The sequence below is a fragment of the Gavia stellata genome, chromosome 4 (genome assembly GCF_030936135.1).
Source record: "Gavia stellata isolate bGavSte3 chromosome 4, bGavSte3.hap2, whole genome shotgun sequence".
Lineage (NCBI taxonomy): Eukaryota > Metazoa > Chordata > Aves > Gaviiformes > Gaviidae > Gavia > Gavia stellata.
The window spans coordinates 49,383,771-49,409,212 of NC_082597.1; the positions used below are offsets into that span (position 1 = coordinate 49,383,771).

Consider the following 25,442-nt stretch of genomic DNA (forward strand, 5'->3'; position numbering starts at 1 on the left):
ACATGGACATGTTCTGAAGAGCATTATGTTCTTTGAACTAGTATTTAACTGAAAGTTTGAATGTTTGAATTCAAGAGTTAATCAGTCATGACATTTTCAACCTTCATTAGCTGAAACAATCCACCACCAATACGTACTTGTGTTATGCACGCTCCTGTAAAAGCAACAATTACTGCTACTACATTGACAGTAAGCTGGAACTGAAGAAATTTGGAGATGCTGTCATACACATTGCGTCCCCACATAACTGCTTTAACAATACTCGTGAAGTTGTCGTCTGTAAGGATAATATCAGAAGCTTCTTTAGCTACGTCTGTTCCAGCAATGCCCTGGTAGAAAAAGAAAACCACTGTGAAATATAACAGGATGCACTAGCTTTTGTAACAGAAACTATTATTATATCCTTGGTCAGCATTCACTTTGATGCACAATGCCTGAAGGACTACTTTAATGTAAGCACCTAAAGTTCTACTGAATCAAGTTCTGCTTATAAGTTCTACTCGAGCACGGGAAAACATGAACAAAAAAGGTAATGTTGTCTTTAAAAGACAGACCTTAATAATAACGATCCTCAACTTGACAACAAAGACTCTAAGTTCTCCCAAAGAAATGTTACTGAACCTTGTTTGAGTTAAAGGCCACCAGATGGTGCAAATACTATAGTTTAGTCTATGTCCTAATGAGTTTGTTAATGGATTCCAGCAGCAGGGCAATGCATGTGTTCCTAACACAGCAGAAAGATACACGTTACCCAAAATCTTTTGCAGAATAGCATTGGCATTAAACAGTAGAATATGCAATGTCATTGCATATGACATTACAATGCAATATTATATTCTTAAGTTTTAAGCACCTGGAGTCTCCTACAGTATCCAAACAGTTAAGCTGAGTTCTGTGTAATACCTACTTCAAGGATATTTATTTTGCTTTTTGGCATTTCAGAAACACTAACTCAATAGCAAATTTAATGATCCTTATTCTTGATACGTTATTTTGCCAAGGACATGAGTCACCTGCACAGCTATGTGTACACCTTAAAAGGTACCTTTAAATATCATATACTAGATGGTATGTGTTAAATGCTATTCAGATAAACAGTTAGAGAAATTAGTTTCTTTCACAGATGAACATAGACGGCAACTGCAGGAAACATTTATATTCTGGAAGATGAAAATAAATCTGCCCCTGACAGTGCCAACTACAGCAGCTATACAACAGCAGAAAACAGATACTTCTTAAAACAAGACTGTTACAGTCCAGAGAACTTTTCATGTGTAGCTGTCAAATTTGTAAATTATGCTTTTGAAAAATGCTCCTTCAGAATGACACAAAAGCTCTTCCTCTTCTCATTTTTTCCTTCAAGATTAGCATCTGAGTCAGTGCATCTGCATGTGGTGTAGGAAGAGTGAGGTCTTCTTTTTTCCTTCAAATGCTTAATAAGGAGTTTTTAAAGACTAAAGTAACCTACTAGCACCAAACTGTACCTTTTCAGCCTAAGACTTGAGGAGGAATCTTGAGGCAAGAGGAAGCTATCTTACAGTGTTTTGAAAGAGACAGAAGAAAGCTGAAGCCTACACACTTCAGGCATGAATCTATCTAGTATTAGCACTTAAAGAAAAGTTTGTTTTAATTGAGAGCCTGCAATAAATTAGTGCTTAACACAAGGTAATTCCAGGCTAAGAAGTTCTACCCCCAGCAGTTAGTTTTCATGGGTTCTGTCCAAGACTTGGTTTGGCTACCATCTGAAAGGGTGTTTGAGAATTTAAGTTGAGAAAGCCAAGTAATCTAAGGAAACATTCAGACAAATGCAGATCCTAGATTGTCATAAAAGGCTCTTACTTCAGTTGTACTAAAGACATCTCTTAGTATAGCCTCCATTTTAAACATCAACTGGCAGTCTCTCTCACTGTAGTCTCCCTATGCCTATGCATCATTTCATGAGAAACAGATGAATAAGCTCATTCCATATTGCATATTAGCTTTACTGAAAGTCAGCATAGTATGCTATTTACACCTAAAGTCATTTTGTCATACGGTGAACAGATCTCATTTTCAGAAATCTACAGTATCAGTAATTCGGTTCCTACATTTTGCAACAAGCCTTTGTGTAAAAAGGTTTTAATTTGCAAGTGACTGGGGATCTGTGTTTTTTTGTTTCATTCAATGGCAAATGCCACAAGGACATTTTCCATCGAATAAAAACCATGGTTAAGTTGGAAGACTGAGGAAAGAGGAAAAAGTAATTAGTATTAAGTGTGCGAAATGTTGACTCCATTAACTTAGTTGTATATTAGGCTCATGAAACAAACAAGGTTGTTTTTATCAAAACAGGTCCCCAAATACTAAAGACTAAAAAAAAAAAAATAATCATACCATAGCAAATCCAACATCTGCCTTCTTCAGGGCTGGACCATCATTGGTACCATCACCAGTTACTGCTACAACTTGCCTCTGTTCAAACACAGTGCTGTCAATTATACCTAAAATAAAATGATATCTCGGTGTTACAGTTCAAAATTGACAATACAGCACAGATCAAACCTGAAAGAGAAACACAGTTTTTGTCTTTCTCAGAGTCATAAAAATCCCAAAACTACAACAGATAGTTCTAGTTGGGTCCGTTTCTCAAGCAGGGAAAAAAAAAAAACAACAAACACCCCCAGAAAAACAGTTGGCAAATAAAGACACTCTCATAGACATTTCCCACTGCTCAGTCCTAGATTTTTTTCTAGAAGCAGGAAAAAAGTAATCTAGCTTTCCTTGGAAGCTCAGATAGTTTTTACTTACCTTTTACGAGAGTGTGTTTGTCAGTGGGAGAAGATCTTGCAAGAACACGAAGCTTTGGCCAAATTTTATCTATGCGCTCTTGCTCTATCTGCAAAATGAGCATTGGTTATATTTTACAGTTAGGAGACTATCTGCTGATCTACTTTACATAGCCAGTATGCTTACCTCTCCTTTTTCATTGCGTATTCTCCTGTTAAAGTCTTTGCCCTCTAAACACAGGAAGTCTTCACCAGGATTCAGAATACCACATTTTAATGCAATAGCACGAGCAGTGTTAATGTTATCGCCAGTGACCATACGTACTGTTATGCCTGCACGTTGACACTTTTTTATTGCATCAGGTACCTGTAAGCAAAAAACCCAAACAAACCCCACAGGCTCAGAGACTGTAGCTGAATAAATCTAGACATATGAGTGAAAGGACTGTTTTCTGCTCAATCCAGGGTAACAATTATTTTAAAATCAGGACTATTATTATTGAACATTTTAAAAAATTAAGTAGCTTACCACAATAATTTTCCTGAAAAACACACAAATGGCAATTCTGGCAAAGGGGCTTTGTTGTTGTTATGTCATGTCCCCTCCCTCCCTCCCCTTAATTTTTTAAATACTGCCGTATTCAAAAATACCACAAAAATCCACATGACATATTAGGCTGTAGTATTCAAAGGTACTGAGTACTGGCTTTTCATTTACGATTATATGAAATAAACTACAGCTCACACTCCACCACTTCACCATGACTTAGTGTGAAGTGATGATAGTGCAGATCAGACTGGAGTTCCACTTACACATGGCATAAAAGAATTCACTATTGAAAAATACTGCCCTCCTTCGACCTCAACCACAAGCCAGACTCCTTACCTCAGTTCTCAGGTGACAAACCCTCCTCTCCACCATTCCCCATGAGAAGCTGGCAACAAGGACAATGGCTAATATTATCCTAAACAATACTCCTAATATTCCAAGTGGCAAAAAAAAAATATGACAAGTTGTTCCATCTACTGAGACCCTGCACAGTAAGCGCCTTAAGTCATTAGTTAGTACAGAGCTTCAGTAACACAGCATAAGTGACATTAAGAAGTTTTAATCTGCTTTTATAGCTCCATTAACTTTCCCCTCCAAGAAATTAGATTTTCATTTATCAACTATGCTTAAGGCATACAATAGCAATTCAGTTTCTTTTACTCTCTGCATGATGAACAACAACATGAATCAGGATCCGTTGTAACAGAATCACTGCAGTTTAGTCAGTGACCCTACCTCAGGTCTCACAGGATCTTCAATCCCAACAACAGCAATGCATGTCAGACCAGTAACAATATCATTTTCATTGTCCCATTCTGGCTCAGGTTCCCCTGCTGGAAAGTCTCTGAATGCCAGGCAGATGGTTCTGAGCCCTTCAGAAGCCATTGGCTCAATTACAGTTTTCACAATATCATCGCGGTCCCTAGGTCTAAATACCTTTGGTTCTCCGTTAGCACTCAGTATTTTGAAGCACCTGAAAAGGAAGGTTTAAAGAGTTACCAAATTTTAACCAGAAGTTCAGCCCATTCAATGGCTCATCAGTCAACTCCAGTCAGTTTCCACAAGCTTTGTTTTCACTAGACTCACACACACAAAAAGAGCCAGTAGCAGATCTCTAAGATAATCTTCTCTGTATGCACTTAATCTCTTCCCAACTGCAAAACATACTAGCTGTAGAAAGTTAACTGAGCCAGTCGTCCTAGGATGAAAATAATGCCCAATGAATTCAGGACACAAACATCAGTCACCTCCCAGAAGCATCCATTTCTCCATTGTATGTAAACAGACTAGTGTATGCGCTGGTTGAGTCAGTCAATCCAGTTTCAAGTTGAACAAAATAATCCCACCTTGTTAACAGTTATACAAGTCTCAGAAGTACAGTACACTTCCAGAACATGCACGTTAAACAGCTGGTGCTTAAACAGCTGTAAGCACTAAACTTACAGCACTAAAAGCAAACTCTGGTACTGCTATCCTTAAGAGTAGTAAGGTTTGCACCCCCCATCCCAATCTAAATGCAGAGAATTCAGAGAGCATCTGGCATAGAGTTCTTAATGTGAAGTATTAAATTAAAAACAAATACTTAAATCTGACTTAAATGTTTGTATAAGAGACCACATTCGACACTATGTATTCTAGCATTTCAACACATGCTCTTTTACTTATGGTTCTTCATGCCAAAGATGCCACTACTTTCACAGACAGCATACATACTTTACCAATATTGATGCCATGAATGTAACACTACCAAATATTTTGAACAATTAATTTAGTCTTGTTCATCCGCATCCTTAGCAAAATTTTGCCTTAAAGCACTGCCCTAAGCATTTGTTTTACAAATTAGTATTAACGTGGCCCTGAAGAACATATAACAATTTATGGCTTTTTTTAAAATATCAAGTTCAGACCTGGCAGATGTGCTAAGATGACTACTGTTACATTTAAGAGTTTAGTCAAAGGGTTTAGGGAATTCCGAGGTGCAATACATATAAAAAAGTTTCCACCTCAGCCAGGAAATGGAAACAAAGCAATCCGTTAAAGCTTCATAGTAATCATCATAACTGAAATTTGAAGTCTATCTGAATTTCCTGATTTTGGTTATCTGTTCAGATGTCAGCAACCACTAAGGATATCTTGTGTTACCTGCAATCATAGGGCTTGTGATAAATTCAAAGCATTCCAAGATGACTAAATGGAAGCCAATAACGTTTACGTAAAGATTTCATTGAAACTCACTTCAAATACTTGACTTGATGGTAAGGAAAGAATAAAACTGCTCTGCTTGAAAAAGTTTGCGATATTTCTTCTACAATTATTAGTGACTAATTTGTATCTTATAAATATTCATGTTTAAGCTTTCAGTGCTCAAGAACAGTCATGCATGTAGTAATAAAGAATGAGCAGCACAACTGACAAACCAGGTTACAAGCTCTGAGATTAATTTCTGGCACTGCATAGGTAGTGGGTAAAGAAAGAAGCTTATGATGCTAAGTTTTTTTTCCCAGTCTGTGCATGCTCTGAAATAGCTTTGGAATTACAACTATTCCAATAGTATCCAAATCAGCCTAGGTTTTCTTGTTTTTTGCCAAACGTCCTTATTATTTATTTTCATATCTCAGTTATGAAGCCAAGTGGACCACATGAGTCTGGGCTGAATGAGTTTTAGCAACTTCTACAGTTCAATTGCTCAATGAGATAGTAAGGTACAATGAGATAGTAAGGTACAATATACTTCTGAAGGTAGAAGTAACACAAATATAGGCATACTTACTCACTGATGAGACTTGGCTTAAAATCTAGCTATGAAAAAATTCATATCTAAATTTAAGTTCCGTATCAAATGGAACAACAGCCCTTTAAAGATTGACCTAACCAGACTGAACTAACCAGAGGAATCCTGGATTGCACTAACCAGAGGAGAAGGAAGATTTCATCTTTTTTTCTTTACTGAATTAGTACTTTCCTAAATAATGATTTGGGGGGCTAGTAGCAAGCAAAAAGGTAAACTGAACTGATGAACATGATCTATGTGCTACTCAGACTAGAAATAATCTGACGTTAGTACCAAAACCAGACTGGCTACAACTGCTGTTCCTAGAGAACATGATGCGCACATGCTTGACTTCACCTACTTAGGAGTTACCACAGCCTTCTTCACACCTAAAGGTTTGTCCCAGTGATGACTAATCTCTCGCTAATAGTCTAATCTCATTCTAATAAATCCTCCATCGATGGGCAGATGCATAAGGAAGCAATTTGCTTTGTCACATTAAAAACCCTGAAGTTTCTCCATTGGCCAAGTTCAACATCCTGTTGAAATGATCAACTTGGACACCAACTTGCACAGCTTTTTGAAGCTGAAAGTAATCTTACAAGTAATCATTTTTCAAAGGCACAAGTCCTTCCTGGAATTTAGGTGTATCAGCTGTTGGGACTTTACTGGAAGACGGGTGAGCATTTTGACCAACCACACCTAAAACTATAATAGTTTAACTAGAGAATAGATCAATTCATAGATACTTTCCTGTATCAGAGCAGAGTTCACAAGTTAAAATTAATCATGAGCAGCTCTTTTTTTTGGAGGGTGGGGTGTGAGAATTGAAGTAACTGAAATGCTAATTGCCCATCTTACTGTAAAAAGTCAAACAACTGAGGGAGACAAGCTGGGAAGCTGGCTGCAATCACAAAGGTATAGGACTGCTGCACTTGTTTGTGAATAGGGCGACAGAAACACTTTTAAAGCTATGGCACAATGTTGTTTAGCACTTCAGTCTCCTCACCTATCACATTTAGCCAAATTTAAGTGCTGAAGTACAATAGTAGTTGTTCTTACTTTTTAAGAACTATCTCAGAGGCACCTTTACTGAATATCCGGAAACTGCCATCAGAGTTTTTTAACACAGTACTCATGGATTTTCTAACAGAGTTGAAGGTGTACACTTTGTACAAATCCTCTTCTGGTATCTCATTTCTTACATCCTGATAATCACGTTTTAAATCCAAAAGCAATCCCAGCAAGGCACATTCAGTTTTATTTCCAACATGACGTGGTAGGCCACCTTCTTTTTCAGGAGGCTGCAAGAAGAACAAGAACTTTGCTGATTAGGAGGTTAACTTATGAACCATTGAAGTACAGCATTTAGAAAATAAGGAAGCTAAGACTAAGCTTAGCTCTGGGATGGGGAAGTTTCACTTTTGCAATGATTACTGTATCAATTCCTATGAGTCATGAGCCAAATTCATACTGCTGGCTTTTGTAAGTAATTTCTGTACCTGGTTAGGATCTTTCAGTCCCTTTCTCAGACTCAAAAATCACCCATTAAGTTTGTAACAAATACCAACATGACTCTTCTAAAAGGCATTTTCCATTGCTTGAAATATCCATCTGATCAATTGAGTGTAGTCCCTGAATAATTATTTTGCATTTTAAAAGTACAGGTAAGTTTACTTAAACTGATTTAAGCAAGATAAATGACATTATTTCTGCTAAATTAAAGTATCCCCTCCTGTAATAACTCCTCCTCAATGACTTAGACTATGATCACATCACCTGTTAGCCTTCTACTGAATAAACTAAGTCTTTAAGCTTCTTAAATCTTACTACACATTCCGTTTCCCAGGCCATGGCCTATTTAACTGGGAAGAGTTCAGAAACAAGTTTCCAACCCTTTAATACCCGAACAAGTTTCTTATCTCAGCAATGGGGAATATGCACGTACTAGTGCTATAAGTAAATGAGTATTTCTCTCAAGGTATTTCTGTGCTTGTATAGCTGTAACATTGCAGTGTAGATTGTAGCAAAAAAGGCAGAAGCACTTACTCAGCCTGACATGCCTCAAACAGCTAGGGCTGAACTGTATTAATTGTAAGTTAGTGATCCATTTTCATTGTTCAGAGCTGCAAGATCTTGGATTTGGCTGTACTGAATATTCACACTTTCAAAATATTGACTTTAATGTGCAGTTTATGATGTCCAGTTCTGGACTCCCCAGTACAAGAGACAATGGCATCCAGCCATGGGCCACAAAGATGACAAAGAGACTGGAGCACCTGGCGTACGAGGAGAGGCAGAGAGAGCTGGGACTGTTCAGCCTGGAGAAGAGAAGGCTCTGGCAAAGAAACTTATCAGTGTGTATTAAATGACTGAATGGGGCAGGCGGGTGGAATGACGGTAAAGACTGCCAAGCCAGACTTCTTAGTGGTATCCAGTGAGAGAAGGACAGGCAATGGGTACAAACTGAAACCACGAAATTCCGTTTGAACATAAGGAAACACCTTTTTATTCTAAGGGTGGTCACGTACTTGACCAGATTGCCCAGAGGTTGCAGAGTCCCCATCCTTTGAGATTCTTAAAACCTGACTGGACATAGCCCTGAGCAACATGCTCTGTCTGACCCTGCTTTGAGCAGGGGACTTGGACCAGAGGATCTCAAGAGGTCCTTTTCAGCCCTCTGAGATTCTGTAAAACAGACTAACTCTGACTGCATTGAATATAATTTCATTAAAATTGTAACTGTAATTTGATTAAAATAGTAGTAAGGCACCTGGTCAGTTTACATGGAGCTACTTATTTTCTTTCTATAAAAAGATCTTTAGAAAATAGACTGTGAAACTCCTCACATGCTATAATTCATTAGTAGTATTTCAATCTTGTTTCAGAGAAATCAGTGCTGGTGATGTGCCGCCTCAAGTACTGCTATTGAGGAAATTCTTGCAGAGGTACCATCTTTATTGGCTGAAAAGTAGCTTTTGGACTGGGGTTTTACTGCTATTCCTGTACAAAGCATTCATAGTGGAGGCTTCTACTAAGTCTTGAAGTACTAATTAATTTATTTTTGAAAGCTAAATCCTAATTATTATTTTTGCTGCCTTAAAGAATATATTATGCAACATGTTGGAGTAACTACAGCAAGGAAGCTATGTTTGAAGTTGCAGACAATGATGCACACAAGAGTGCTAAATAGTCCAGTATTCTATAATGTGTAACAGTCCATTATTCTTTTTATTTCAAAATATTTTGGAAGTCTCAAACAAGGTATGAGCAAAGATGTTACAATTCTAAAGCCTACAAACTCATACAACAGTATCTGGAAAAAAAAAAATCCATCAAATCCTCATCTGTACTTGCATTTTCTCATTACATTCTAGCTAATGTCATGCTACTCTTACATGTTTACTTTGAAGTACCACTCAAATCGAGCCAAGATGCTTCTCAAGTAAGATAAGCAGCCCCACTAATAAAAACAAATTAGACACCACTGTGAACTTAAAGGAAATTATCTTTCTGAGATTGTATCTTTGAATTACCAGTTCTAACTGAAATAAGCTGTTTTTGAAGTTTAGTCCCAAATGAACAGTTGAGTAATTTACAGAAGGTACAAAATAGCAGGTATACTGCATTTTGCCACACACGTACACTTAACTGCCTACCATGTGGCCACCAGACAATTTGCATCTTTTGAGGAATTTGTTTAGCTACCTTGAATAGAATGAAGAAATCCACTTACCAGTATTTTGGAAGTATAAGCACAATTAACAGAAATTCCTGTCACAAGGTAAGCCATAGTTTTCTCTGGAATAGCTTCTGGTTCTGGAATTTTTTTATAATGTTTTTCATTGATGTAGGCTTGGACCACTGTCATTCTATTCATCGTCAATGTTCCCGTTTTATCTGAGCAAATAGCTGTTGCATTGCCCATTGTTTCACATGCATCCAGATGTCTCACCAAGTTATTATCTTTCATCATTTTCTAAGGAAATAAAAGCAGTCAGCAGCTAGCTATGACCATTACTTCACATTTCAGAAATTCTCATTTAGGGTGTCCAGTCTTACACAGCAGTTTCAGAAGACACTCAGCCTTTAAGTTATCTGGCATCTAACAGAGAAAGAATTTGTAGCTGCCACATTCTGTAAGGATTCCTTTAACCCTATAATGTCACAGTAAACTTCATTTTGAACAAAGTTCATAAATACAGTCTTAATCTCCTGTATCTACATGTGATGTTGACTACTGATACTAGTCAGACTGTTACGAGCAAATAGTTCATGATGCTATTTAGAAATAGAGGAGAGGTACAGACTGAGCTTTACCAGATAGAACATTAAAAAAGTCTTTCTGCTTACAAGAAAGATCAAGTAAGCTATGTTATAGACTTATCCGAACATCAGATGATAGATACTTCAAAGATGTTAGAGTCGGACTTAAAATCAAATACAGTCTGTGAGCCTGATGTTTCAGCTACGATAGTGAGGACTACACAAATTTCATAGGTCAAACATCGCTTTAAATTCTTTACTTAACAGGTTTGGATAGTATTTTAACCTTGAAGAGGCAGAATAACATCAAATGATACAATACTAAGGCCACTACTAGTTAGTACTGTAAATTTTAGAACACAGCCTGAACAGCCATTGTCTTTACAATTAGATTTCAGGTCAATAACCAGTCCCAGTATGCTGAAGCAATAAGAAAATTAAGATAACAAACAGCACGAGCTAAAAACCATGCTGTATAATAAATAGAACGCTATATGTTCTACAATATTCAGTCCTCAAGGAGAATCAATCTAGAAACTTTTGTAGCAGTTGCTTAACACATGAGTTAGGTAGAAGTTCAGGTTTACAGAAGAGTTTGTTATTTACAAATTCTAACACAGCTATTTATTTTAAGCAAGTGCTACAATGTTATGAGCTAAACCCATTCATCTTTAGTTGGTGACAACAGGCTGTCACTGCTCACTCTTCATATTAGTGTATATTCAGAGATTAAAAATACTGGGGCAGATTTCTTACGCAGTTCAGGGAAACAAGAAAAGTTTCTCCCCAATCTGTTACATATATGTGATGCAGCATAGCTCAACTGAGATTTTACAGCTGATGAATACACCCACCTACCTTTAAGATCTGTTCCCCATCTATCCACCTACCTTAACAGAGTAAGCCAGAGATATAGTGACTGCAAGTGGAAGACCTTCTGGTACTGCCACCACCAGGACTGTAACTCCAATAATGAAGAACTTCACAAAATACTGAATATAAATTGGTGTACATTCAGCAAGCCAAGGTCTCTTCTGAACCCAGAAGGTATCAATTACAAAATATAACACAAGGATAATGACTGTGATTGCAGACATCAATAAACCTTGTTAAAAAGAGAATAAACAGTTTTCAGAAATTATCTCAAATATTTGGCAATACAGACTGTGGATAAGTCAAGTGCAAATACTTCTGCCTTTATAGAAGTCAGTTTATAGCTAAGATTTTAAATGGGCAAGACAGGAAACGTTGAGGTACTTCTCAAAGGTGTTCCAACTTCCAATGCAAGTATCTCCTCATGCATTTCACCTAGAAAGTTCCAAAATCTTTTTCCTTCCTTCACATTTCAATTGAAAAGTGTAGATCTAATTACAAACAGGAGAGACAAGTCAATTGACTAAGCAGAATAAGAATTGAAATAATTCAGCAGGCCTTCAAAGATTGTACTGCTGACTCATTCAGTGGAGAAAGCTGCTGGCAGTCTGTACCCTGCTTCCTGCTGAAGGTGGGATTAAATATGACAGCTAAGCACAGCGTTCAATGAACTGGGAGTAACTGGGAACACAAATCAGAACTGCTGCTAGCAAGCTGAGCGGCACACTTAAGACACCACACAAAAACAGTGATGGAAAATGGACCTGGCTGGAATAAAAGGAACAGAAGTCACTGAAGTGTCAGCTCTTTGTAAGAAGATGCTTCAGTGGGTGCACCGCCCCAAAGCAGGACAGAAAAATGCATGCATGAAGTAGATGAGCATTAAGGGTGCGTGGGGAATTACAATGGGTCAAAAGGTGCATAAAGGAAAACAAGAGCTCTTACTTATGAAAGATGTGAAAAAATTGTTTGATAAGAACAGTATTTTACACTAAACATACCATGAAAGCTTTATTCAACATTTGTTAGTACAAGTTTCTCTGAAAATTAAAATTGTTATACATAACTATGGAGTGCTAAAGCTAGAAGTTTAATTGCTTTGTCCTCACACAATAACTGTCTTACGACATAGATGCTTCTTGAGCTGTGGGCTGGGCTACAAGACTTCTAGAAGTTCCTTCTAGCCTAAATCTTTCAACAATTCCACATGGATCAGAATAAATACTGAAATATTTGAATTAAACCTCTACATACTAAATAATATAGCCTAAAATTTACACTGAACTTCATTGTTGTTTTAGCCTACTTTCAAGAAGCAACAGTTTACGAAACGTTTTGACAAGACAGCTGAATTATTAGCTGATAGAAGAGTAACAGAAGCTAAAGTATAGTAGAAAGTCAATAAAAATGTTACATATCAGCAAGGCATATGTTAGGTGGAAATTCCTAAGTCTCTGGAAGTACTAGAGATAACCTGGTCAACCCTACCGCATTTTCCAGACTTCACTCAATTTATATTTCTCTAGATACATCACTAAATGCCATAGCTTATCTAAAAACATCTTTCATAACAATTGTCCAATGTTATGAAGTTGGAATTTTCTCTCCCAGAAGCTGACACTCTAAAGCCTGAATCTATTTAAATCAAGGAAAAATAAAAGCCATCCACATGACACAGTCTGAGAAGCCATCAGCACACTCAGGCACAATGGCATACATGCATGCATTGGATTTTGTACTTAAAATAATCAAACTGGTCAAGGCTAGCTACTTAAGTTATCCCCTCACAAACTATGCATGTTTCAACTTTATTCAAACATGTGAAATCAACATAAGGAAGGTACCGATACACCATACCTGCTTTGCCAATCTGAACTGCAAGCTTTGTAAGTTTGCCCTGAAGAACCGACTTTTCTTTCTTTGGCAAATTTGATCTCTTCTTGTCTTTCTCATCTCCATCCCCACCATCCTCACTCTTCAGTGGCTGCATTTCCATGGCTGCACCATCCTGAGCTTTAGCTAGAAGTTAAGATCAAATAAAGTTTAGCCATTGGGAAGTCCCCAAAAATCAATGATACTTAAAAAGCTTAATACCAGGCTCCACCGAACACCAGTACTGCGTAGTACGTTGTATCCAGACATGCCATACTACAGGTGAATGTTTAAACAAGTGTATTGAGTGTAGGTGCCCACGCGCTGGCAGCAGGGGAGCTGCAGCCAGTGGATAAGACCAGGGTAGGGCAGGTTGCGCCCCTGCAGCCCATGGAGGACCCAATGCCGCAGCAGGCTGATGTGCCCTGGAGGAAGCTTCAGCCTGTGAAGGGCCCATGCCGGAGCAGGCTCCTGGGAGGAGCTGTGGCCCATGGGAGACCCACGCTTGTGCAGTCTGTTCCTGAAGGACTGTACTTTGGGGGAAGGACTCACATTGGAGAAGTTCACAGAAAGACTGTATCCTGTGGGAAGGACACCACGATGGAGCAGGGGAAGAGCGTGAGGATGAAGGAGCAGAGACAAGCATTATGAACTGACCAACAAACCCTATTCCCCGTCCCCCTGCGCTCCTCAGAGGGAGGAGGTAGAGGAGTCAGGAGGGAAGTTGAGCCTGGAAGGAAGGCGGGTTGGGGGGAAGGTGTTTTTGTTGTTTTTGTTTGTCACCATCCCACTCTATTTTTAATTGGCAATAAATTAAGCTTCCCAAGTTGAGTGTTTTGCCCGTGAAAATAATTAGTAAGTGATCTCCCTGCCCTTATCTCAACTCACAAACTTTTCATCCTATTTTCTGCCCCATCCTGCTGATGAGGGGGAGTGAGAGAGCAGCTGGGTGGGCAGCTGGCAGCCAGCCAAGGTTAACCCACCTCAACAAGATAGCTTGAAAATCATTGATAAAGTTTACTTTCGTAGTATCTAGCTATGTTGAGACTACCAAGTTCATTTAAGCATTTGTTTTCAGCAGATTCACTTACGCCATCTTTAGCATAAGCATTTTGGATGTAAGCATTCAATATTCATTTTCATAGGAGAGTATGCATTACATTCACTCTCAGAAAATAGGGATTTGCAAGAAAGCATCAGAGAACCTGCATTTACCTTTGTTACGGTTTTCAACAGCTCCATCTTGCTTTTTACCTGTTGGAGAGGGGAACAAGTTGTGTTTTAAATTGGCTGTGCAGAGTTCATTTCAGTGTTTATGTTTAGATATAATGTATACATTACCATATGCTGAAACAAGAAACTGCATTTTAAAAAAAAAGTGTAGAACAAACTGGAGACAGAGGGCTGACATAACTGAGGCTTTAAAAGTATAAGTCAACTCACAGAAACAGCTCACATCAGGTTTTTTTGGACTTTATGTTTCCCATACAAGACTGCTGCAGTCTTATGCTACCATAGTTAAGTTTGCACAAATTACTGGTACAGACATTTGTTACTTGTGAGGAAAGCTTTTAAAAGGCTTGCCTAAATGTTTTTCTAGGAAAGAAATTTGTGACATTAAAGTGATTCTGGTGGCCTCAGTCTTGCTCTCTGTTCTTCCAACACTTGGCAACTGTATCTGACTACTACTGTAAGTGAACTGTAGGATCTCACTTCCAGAATCAGTGCTTTTGTACAACATTGTAGAAGCTACTGTAGTTTAAAACATTTATAAATCCACACCAAAGCTTAATGGAGCTACAGTGCTGGATTACTGGATCTATGCTAACCCTATTTACACAAGCATGAACATAATCTGTTGGCAACATACCAGTTTTACACCACTAAGAGAATAGTTCAAGTTCATAATAAAATACCCCTCCTACCTCTGTTCAGAAATGGAGTTCAACAAGAGATCACAAAGAAGGACAGTGAAATAATGAAAGAAATTAATGAGTGAAACATTAAAGGTAACTAGAAGACTGACACATCATATGTAGCTTATTGGTGCGGGGGGGGGGGGGCACACTAGCTTTTTTGTTTGGGTTTTCAGGTAAAAAGGTTTAGATACTACCTTAGCAAATGACAAACTTTTCTCCTAAGTAGAGAAAGCAAGGGTTATAGTCACTATTTGCAATAACCTGAAATGAAAGCACAATATTGAGGCATTTGGAACAAAACCCAGAATTTTTCTGTATCACTGGTAATTCATTAAGTCTTAGGCCTTAGGTTATGTAGAACAAAATGTATGAGAGTACTCAGGTAGAAGAAAACCAAATTATCAAGCAGCCTGTCTGGCATGACATTCAATACCTCCACTATGTTACTACTGTAGACATAGTCTGATTTTTACACATAAGATTTCCCCCCAAGCAACCTCAGAACAGATGAGGAGAAAAGAAAAGCATGTTCACCTTCTCCAGGAGATGACACTTTGGACTTCTTAAGAACTCATCATCGTCTCCTAATTTAGTATTTGTTCTTTCCTAGTTCCCCTTTCCGTTTACAAGAGCAAAGTTCTACGCTTCAGTTACTTCTAACTCCTTGTACATAACATTTGCTTTCACTCTGAACCAAAGCCGTACACAGCGAACTAAAAATAACTACTTTAATCTCCTTAACATTCACAGAGAAGCTATTTTAGTTTAACCTGAGTTTTACAAAGGAGAATCTTATCGTGCACCTAACTTAAGGGAAAGAGGAAGTTGTCTATCTTAGGAGAAAAAAAACAACCCATAAGTGTTCAGGCCCTAGGACACACCAAAACACTACTTGTCAAAAAGACTTCTGCTTATAGAATAATAAACACTGGCAGAATATTAATAAAAGCTATAATCTTCTCCAGATCTCCTGTAGCAGCTGGTACTGTTGCTTGCTTCCTTCTCCTTCCTCTGTAAGGGAAAGAGCAAAGGATGGAAACTGTTCCACACTAATCCCTGGAAGTGCTGCAGGTCAACTTTTACTCTTCACTACCACGCTTGAGTCTGAAACGAATTTTGAACTTTCAATTCTTCACACAGTTCAATCCTAATTCCTGCACAGAGCACACATTTCAACAATTGCCTCTTTAGTTTGAAGGCCACTGAGATTCCTAAGCACATTTCTATATGGCTTTCCATTACTGTTTCCTATTCCTCTGATGAAAAAGTGTATTTTTCTGCCAAGAATCCCCAGACTCAGTCCCATCCAGCAGACCTCACAACAGTTTCTAGAAAAATTTTCGCTGTGGTGAAGCTCAGTCCTGAACATGCCTTGTGAGAGCTAGTATCAAAACATTACTGGTTAACATTTCTAAGCTTTGATTCTCAGGATAAAGGCTATGGCTTATGTAAGTGACCTTATAATTACAGCTACTGAGCAAGTCCTTCTGAATAAGGAAGACAGCCCATTTCACATGTCACAGAAGGACTCCAAAATGCTCTGGGTTACAAGCCCCTCATCCCTCCAAAAATGAAGTTTACAGAAAAGTGCCTCTAGGGATCTGCCTTGTGCGTATCACGGAGCATTCAAAGTTTCAGTTCTGGAAGAAAAGAAGTGGCAGAAGAAGCTGTCTGCTCATCTTTATCAAAATCAGTCTTATATATGCTTAAGATATCCACAAACTCAGCAGTATCAATGTTACAAGCTTTTCCCCTTCAAGTGTCATAGAAGAACTCCCCTATACAGGACATTTTCTATCTGCCAAAAGCAGAACGACATACTTATTAGGTTGAGTAATTGGTAATAACCTGTTTGCCATAAACAAATATTTACTATTAGACATAAATGTACTTTAAAGTTACACAAGATGGCAATTTAACAATTTATACATGGTATGGCTGGTTAGGAGTTGTAAACTTTCCAACCTCTAATTGATCAATGGGATCTCAAGATTAATTAAAAATCCACATGACAAGAGTTATTAGTACTGCTGTACTCTCAGGTCACTGGACCTGAGGTTTTTCTCCTGTGAAACCTACCGAAAGTATGAGGTTCAAAAAAAGATTTCTGGCTCCAGATGACTAGAACATATTTTTACCCAGTAAAATTCATGAGTTCACCCATCTCTACCCAGGGATTTAAGATTATTATGCCTACTTTTCTTGTCCTTCTTCTCTTTTTCCTTCTCCTTCTCCTCTTCATCTCCTCCAGCCCCAAGTAAGGTAAAGATGATTCCAGTCTGAGAGTTCACACCTACAGCAGTAACTACCATTCTTCCAGAGCCTTCCATCACATGTGTACCTGAAAGATTGAATCAGGTTTTCCACTGAGACTTGAGCAGTTACATGGCAGAGCACAAAGGAAATGAGTTCTCAAACTTCACATTCATGAAACCGTAAGACATGTACATATACCACTGTGTTCCCCTACAGTTTTAATCGCCAAAACTGTCTGGAAAATAAAACTATAAGCAACTACACAAAAAGTTTGTCATTTTTAAGAGTCTGCTCACTTTGACAAAGTTTTGTACTAGTTGCACTGTTTTTGGGTACTTTCAGGAGTCAGTCTAGATAAGGTCCAGTTTGCCAGACTTTAAACTCAAAATTTTAAGTTATCAGTTTACCCCCAGAAACAAACCATTTTATTCAAGAACTGTCAAATGTTACACACCTGACAGCAGCATAGGATCTCTGTCCAGAGATTTCTTAACATGATCAGATTCTCCAGTCAGTGAGCTTTCATCAATTTTGAGATCATTTCCTTGAATGAGTACACCATCAGCCGGTAAAAGATCACCTACGAGAGATCACTGGGTATGTTGACTGCAGTTCCTTTTTTAAAAATAAAAGAAAGTTCAACTTTAAAAATATGTTTACCATATTTCACTTGTGCAATATCTCCAACAATTATGTCAGCTACTGGTATTTGGATGACTTGGCCACCTCTGATGACTGTGAATTTCTGTTCTTGTTCAATACGGCTCTGCAATCCCCGAAATTGTTTCTCTTTACTCCAGTCATTGAAAGCTGTTACTAATACCACACAAACTACAGATAGGAGGATTGCTGCTCCTTCAATCCAACCTGCTTCAGATTCCTCCTCTTCTTCACCAACATTTACTGATCCACATACTGCAGAAAACAGGTTTTAGATTTAAGAAAGTTCACACAGATAGTTATCTCAACAACAAAAAAAGTTTTTCCAAACAGAAGAAATTACTAATAGTTGCTAAACATTTTCTGTGCTAGCCTTCTTTGCAATTTTAGATTTATTTTCAGTAAGGGTAACACAGAAAGAAGCTAAAGAACCTAAAAGCTAGAGCAGCTCAAGGAAGTTAAACCACCTAGAATTTACATCCCTGCTTATCTGAACATAAGAGAAGTTGATATAGAATGTTACCTGTCCTTATTATCTCATTAAATGACAGCATAAGAATGCCAGACTAGACAATTAGTTAATCACCTTCTGCTTTCTCAACATTTCCCACATTACCTTTATCTCAACAAGCCAGATATTATTGCAAAAATTCAGTTCAATGAAGGCCAGATCCTTTCAGCTTCCATGTAGTAATCTAAAGATAGCTTCATTTCTTAAATTGGAAAGTTACCAGTGTCATATTGCAAATCAAGGAAAATTTAAGGCTTGCTGACTCCCCAAAGAAAGCACATGACCATGAACTATAAATTGCTTAAATATTTGAGGCAAAGCTAAAAAACACTTGCACAGAAACATGATTGGATCTAAGACAAATTCTTGTTCCTGCTGCTTGCACTTTACCTTTGGCATTATTTTGGTCAGAATCATACCAGATCATGACCAGGGAAATCTCATGTTGCCCTTTTAAGGCAAGCTAGAGTTTTAGTAGTGTTCTCTCAATAAGGAACAATAAGCTGCTTTTCCACTGGCTTACTGTTTCCCATCAGATTTACAGCATAGGCACATTGGACCAGGAAAGTCAGTAGTATAATACAGGTAGCTACCTACTTTTTAAAAAGTTTACTTACATGATTCATTTCCTCCTGGAGGCTGGTAAAAAGAAAGGCCCAAGGATACTACGGCTGCAATTTCTAATATAATTAGTGTAACATCCTGTAGTGCTTCCCATACTAACTGAAGAAATGTTTTTGGCTTTTTAGGAGGTATAAAGTTCTTCCCAAAAACTGCTTCTCTCCTTTCTATATCTGCTGGATTTCCACTTAAACCTATTTAATAATAAGACAAAGTTAGTGACACTTACTTGCATTTCACCCTCACATTAGAAGTGACTGAGGTCTCCCATTCATGAAGTCCCACTCCATATTTTGGTAACAATACTGAAAAGCCATATCTCAAATATAGTTACGTAACTATTATCCTTAAGTCAGAGCCACTATAGAAAACCAGCTATATAATTCACACTTTGCTGTGAAAGCTGACGGTCTACCTACTTGCACTTAATATGACATAGCAACAGAGTAATAGTAACAGACATACCTTTGTACAAAGTAAACAAGTTTGCAAGACAAGATCATTAGTAGAGTTACTACTATTGAGACTGAGTATCATCACGCAGCTTTAGCAAGACCACGGCCTGTGAAGCCAGCTCTGATTCCCACTGTAGGGATTCTGTATTCAGAGATACCGTCCTAGGATCCTACAATTAATGTAACATTTATAATGAAATATTTAATATAATTAGTAATATAAAAATACTATAAATATTATATCTCTGTGTTATTTAATTATGATATAAAATACTATAAAAAGCTGGTGAAGCTCTCCAGGCATCATGTGGAGAGAGGCAACCACTTAACGATGCTGCTTCCACCTGGACAGCAGTTGTTTGCTCTCCTGAAGCTTCACTTTATATCTCCTCTGACACACGAGAGCACCCATATTTAGCACTGTGCATGGTCTGTCACCTCAGTTTTGTACTTATCTTCTTTCTTATATGGCATATTTCTTTCAGAGTCCTTTTCTCTGTCTCAACTCTTGTACCATCCTTAAGGGACACTAGTTGGAGTGAGGGGCTTTCACTAAAAGGCACTGCATGCTTTAGGAGTTAGCCAAGTCCTTAAAAATAATGGAATATCAAGTATATTCAGTGCAAGGTCATGCACTCAAGGTCTTCTGTAAGTACACCTCCTGTTTACTCCTTCAATTTCCAGCTGCCTAACCCGCCATTCAGAATTTAAGCCACCAGCTCATTTTTCAAAGCAAAATGGCCAAATGTGCAGCCACGTTCAGAGCAAAGGTCTGAACACTTCAACCATATTGCCTCCAAGGTTATGATCAGCACCTGCTTAAAGGCAACTACTTTCCTAGTAGCAGGTTTTTTTGTAGTTAACCCAACTGCTTAGTTGGGCATTGCAAACATGCTAGGTAATCAATAAGAACAGCAACCATTGCAACTGGCTTTCATAATAAGTGGGGTATTTAACACCTCTAACAGACATTTCCTAGAACCATCACATGATATTGCAAGACACTTTGCAAGGACTACTGAACTGCAAAGCTCAGTTTTAAATGCTAACAACTGCTATGTAACCACTTAACTGAAAAGCAAAGTATTACATGCAGATCTTTTCAAAAATGAAACAAGTTAAACATATTTTTAGTGTATATATAGTAAATTAGATTTATTCTAACACTCTTAGATTCACCTTGAATTCACGGCTTTGGAGGTTTAATACAAAGGAGCAATTGTACTGGTTAGCCGTAACACTACACTTCTTGAAGTTCAAGCTTTGAGGTGCTTACTTTCACTCTCAACACAAAGAGCACTGCATTTTAAAAAAATCAAGCTATACGAGAGGATCTAGAGAAACTCAGAACAGCCTGGCCATGCCAAAAGGCTGGACCATATTGCTATTTTGCAAGAGATACCATTTCTCTCTTTTTTTAAGCATGGCAGAGTTTGAAAGCTTATTTACATAATGTCAGTGGCATTACTTTCCTCCTCCCTTCACAGAGTACCAGGATGCAGAACATCAGCAGTATACAGCAATGGTCTTTGAAGAATGAAAAGCGTTTTCCAACAAGGCTGTATGAAGTCAAGCTACTATCAGAACCACCTAGTGAAGATTAGTAAATAAGCCTAGCAAAGACAAAGAGATTTGTATTTTTAGTATTTGCCATAATACACCATGCACCATTACTGGACTTGCTACATTTACCACATGGGTGGCAATTTCATAGTTCACAATCTACAGTCCTGAGGTCTAAAATACTGACATTATATCGTTCATTATGTATCTTAACTAGGGTAATTATGTTATTTGGGGTTAAGTTTGAAAAATATTAGAGAAGGGACTAGTTAAATCTTCATATACAAATTTTATTAGAACTCTAGAAGTAGATGTTACTAGACAATCAAAATTATGTAGACCTGTGGAAATATCGATGGTGGTCCATCTCTCCAGAATATAGGAAGGACTTTTGCTACTACAGATGTCAAACATTCATTTATTCACATTTGTATACCTTTGTACACATGTAAAGGACGTAATAAACACTAAATACTAAGCAGTAAAGTCTGCCCAGTGTCTTTTTTTTTGTCATTCTGGTAAAGGACAGTTCCCATTTCTCATTTCAAATCAGGTAGGTCTGACCCACATTTCACCTGAAAACAGACATTGCCTTACAATGTCAACAACTTCAAAGCAAGAAATTATACAAGCTGAACTCATCTACTGCGAAGCGTTTTGGAACTACCTGTACTTTTGCTGTGGAGCCACTGGTAATTCCGCAAGTCAGCATTTCGTATCATAAGAAAGCTTCTGAGTAGGAAGAAGTGTCATAGGGCCTTGCAGGTGTACACATGAGATTTTTAGAGAGCTGGAACTAGTGTAACACAAAAGCTTTCTGCATAGATCTTGCCTAGATTTTCTCCATTAGAAATGTCTCCATTTCTATACTTACAACTTGAATTTGACAAAAAAGACCTAGTTCTACTTCTACAAGAGCTCTCCAGTAGTACCTCCAAGAAATTTAGAGCAGCTTACCTGACAGAGAGGCTGGTTCTCTAAAGGTTCAGGTAGTGATTTAGAGCCAAAATGACACGCTTGCAGAAGACACTGCTCTAACTCATCTTACTTAACCTTTTTAATTACCATGTTTGACTGTTGAGGCCTTGCTGTGTTTATGAGCTGCTCTCACACTTCAGGAAAAAAAAAAGGGACCCTTTTATCAAGTTAGTGATTCTATTTAACTGATTGCAGGACAGTGCATCTAAATGTCAAATCCTTTTGAAAAGGAAAGGCCTTGATCACACAGTCCTCAGTACAGCAGAATCAATCTGCAGGAAAGGGCGTCTAACCCTTGCTAGTTCTAGAACGCTGACACTCATCATTCCCACATGTTAACCTGCTTGTTACATTAAGGGACGTAAAGTGAATCCTGCAGTATACCAGGTATTTGGTGCTTAGTGCATCATGGCTGTCTACAATCGTACAGCCACATAGCTTGCAGTAATAATGGGCCTTAAACCTTGCAGATTATTGTAAAACATGATTCAACCCGCAGTTCAGGTCCTAACTGTAGAAAGCGACAGCCCTTTTCACTGAGAAAGGAAACTGCCTTTCAATACTATGCAACAAGTCAACAGGGTAAGGAGAGACTGCTGCTCCTACCTAAGAGATCTTACACTGCTTGTACACAGCAGTGCTTCACGCGCATGCACTAAACTTTACTAGTCCATTGATGCCAAGGAAGAGAAGGTTGCACTCCTCATGTTTTACAAATTTCTTCTTCAGCCTAAAACTGGTCTACTCCCATTCACTGGCAGGTCAAGCATGACAGCTGGTTACTTTCAGTTTGGTAAAAGGAACCCAGTTAATGTACTGAAATAATTTCAGGAGTCTGAAAACCAGTAATCTGGCTTCAAAAGCAGATCAAGACAAAACATGCTAAATGCAGATGTACCCACAAGTACCTTACGGCATTAGTAGGTTGTTCTTGATCCAAGGAGACAAACCCTTCCATAGCATTTCTGAAGAACAGAAAGCAACAACTCTCCAGGATTAAGACAGCAGGTACTTCACTGCCACCAACATGACATCCCATTGGTTAAAAGCTATGTGAGTGCTTAAATACTGACACCCCACAGTTTGCCAAAATCTTGATTTTGGTACTTATCAATCACTACCAACAGCAGGACTTCACATTTAGTTTGAGGTAATACTAGATAAAAATACGTAAAAACATTTGTACAGGATGCTACAGTTTAGATATCTTAAGTGATATAACTTGCATCTTTCTTTGACAAATGAAAGCTTATAGCTTTCATTTACATTGGAAGGGGGCAGTAACAGAGGGCCAGATCTTAAGGAAAACTTCTGGGAAGCTCTCAGGAAGGAGACTTGATACATTTATTTCCTTCTTCGCATTTGTACAGTCTATCTTGGAGTAATACTCTGGAGAGCAAAAGTATCAGGTAGCCACACTTCACAGAATGCCATTGAGTCAAACACGGCAAAGACTTCTTTAAACGTGCTTATTTCTAGAGAATAAGATTGTGTGATCACTTTGCAAACTTTCTACTAATAGTGACAGTATCTCTTCATGACTAAAGCTGTATTGATAGTTATTTTGTACAGATCACATGAAAACTACACAGAAGTACTAGATTTAAAAACTAGATCCTGCTATTGAGAATTCAATGTAGTACAAATAGAAAACATCTGTCACCAGTTCTAAAAATTGTTGCATTAGGGAATATGATAATTAGGTAGCAACACAGAAGCATTAATAAGCCCTGCATTAGACTACTAAAACCTTGAGTTCTACGACAGCATAATCTGAATTGGGAACTATAGGTCATATGAGCGATTCACAAAACTTACACTTTCACAGTAAGTTAAACATTGCTATGTTGCATTGCTATTTCATATGTGGATGCCAATGTCAATGAACTTTATTCCAAAGTGCAAATTCACCACTACCCCAACATCTCACATGCAGTTAGACCAATTGAAAAAACTCTCGCTTACTTATTACCACTGAATATCTCTGCCTCAAAGGAGTAAGAAGCAATATTTTATTATGGGAACTGAAATACTTTTATAAACTTTGTTATATTAAAAAAAGAAGTAGTTTGCTTGACTAAGGTTTTCTCTAAATGGAGTTTCCTCAATAATAGTGTTAAAATTGACTTACCTTCATTTGGTGAAGTTTTCAATTTTGTACAGATGCCATGTACATCTCCATAACATTCCTGTATTTTATGCAGTGCATCTGTAGCTCGAAGTTCCATAAGAGAACGGAGCTCTGCAAGAGTAACTCCAAAATCTCCATGATTAGCTTCTTTTACAGCATTTTTTACACCACTGTATGCAACCGAGTTGTTTGCCATATCACCCATGATGCGTACAGTCTTCAGCGTAGACAGTTTCCAGTAAGGAACAAGATTTCAACTTAAAATATTTCCAAAAGTAAAATAAATCCTTTGGGTATGAAGACAGTCAGGAAAGCAGACACATCACCCAAGCAAGAGACCCCGTCTGGAGAGATATCTTTCAGGTTGTCCCATGGCGCGTTCTGTTCCCCAAGCCAAATGGCATGTACAATCTAGGGAAAGAATAAATATACATTCAGTTACATAACAGCTATACTGAAATACATTGCAAGACAACCCTACTCTTCGTATTGAGGTTACAGAACAAATTTCTGCTTAAGGACAATTTCTTCATATTTCCTATAATATTTTTAGTTAGCATTCAGCTGGCAAGAGTGCCGAGGCATAAAATGGATGTTTTCCATCCCAAAATAACTTGCGTTATTATACTTTCTTAAATCATTAACTTCTTAAAACAGCTGTTGCCTTTAAGTCTTACATTTTGCTAGGTATATCCATATAGCTCATCATCAAGAAGAAACGGTTAAAAACACCCGGAAGTAAATCTGTTTCCAGGGAGATGGTGTTTGAAGCACCCACCACTGATGTCACGTGGGGTAAGAACATACTCAAGTTAAAAATGCCAACTTTTCACCAAAGCTTTCACCTCCGAGTTTGGGATGAGCAGGCTTTTGTGCATTCCCATGAATTCATTTGTACAAACCTCAAGGAAAACAGTTTCAACACTGTTAGCCCACACATGAAGTACTGCTGAGGTGCAAGTAGGAGTGTATCTTCAGGCAGACCTAGGTCTTGATGCATTTTCATGTCCAAACAGTTTTAGCCCCCCTCCAGCCCATTTCATCACAACTCAAGCCTCCCACAGTGTCTGCATTTAATTCTTTGAACAGAGGGGAAAATTGCACAAGACCACCTTCCTACAGAAGGGATAGGGAGACTAAGAGGAGCTCTTCTGTCTGATCATCAGAGCACTGTAGCCGAGAAATGAACATCTACCCAGGATACATAAGGATTCTTAAGCTGCACAGGCACCCTATATTTAATTCCCGCTCA

The 25,442-nt window shown here is 38.1% G+C and overlaps 1 protein-coding gene across 17 annotated transcripts in view; it reads right to left on the reverse strand.

The window, feature by feature from the left end:
• Nucleotides 1-24,414, reverse strand: part of ATP2B1 (ATPase plasma membrane Ca2+ transporting 1) — a 35,186-nt gene extending 10,772 nt beyond the window's left edge. For 6 of the 17 annotated variants that reach the window (XM_059817179.1, XM_059817176.1, XM_059817174.1 and 3 more), the window contains exons 1-15: nucleotides 24,191-24,414; nucleotides 19,060-19,257; nucleotides 17,932-18,186; nucleotides 17,726-17,851; nucleotides 17,213-17,356; nucleotides 14,312-14,350; nucleotides 13,082-13,243; nucleotides 11,242-11,456; nucleotides 9,822-10,064; nucleotides 7,148-7,389; nucleotides 4,051-4,288; nucleotides 2,953-3,132; nucleotides 2,788-2,875; nucleotides 2,374-2,480; nucleotides 138-329 (exon numbers count right to left, since the gene is read on the reverse strand). In XM_059817179.1, coding sequence (XP_059673162.1) covers nucleotides 138-329; nucleotides 2,374-2,480; nucleotides 2,788-2,875; nucleotides 2,953-3,132; nucleotides 4,051-4,288; nucleotides 7,148-7,389; nucleotides 9,822-10,064; nucleotides 11,242-11,456; nucleotides 13,082-13,243; nucleotides 14,312-14,350; nucleotides 17,213-17,356; nucleotides 17,726-17,851; nucleotides 17,932-18,186; nucleotides 19,060-19,257; nucleotides 24,191-24,395 — 2,634 coding nt within the window. In that variant the 5' untranslated portion in view covers nucleotides 24,396-24,414. The remainder of the gene's footprint in view (nucleotides 1-137; nucleotides 330-2,373; nucleotides 2,481-2,787; nucleotides 2,876-2,952; nucleotides 3,133-4,050; nucleotides 4,289-7,147; nucleotides 7,390-9,821; nucleotides 10,065-11,241; nucleotides 11,457-13,081; nucleotides 13,244-14,311; nucleotides 14,351-17,212; nucleotides 17,357-17,725; nucleotides 17,852-17,931; nucleotides 18,187-19,059; nucleotides 19,258-24,190) is intronic. The other 11 variants (XM_059817177.1, XM_059817175.1, XM_059817186.1 and 8 more) reach the window with 8 other exon arrangements.
• Between the last annotated feature and the right edge of the window lie 1,028 nt (nucleotides 24,415-25,442).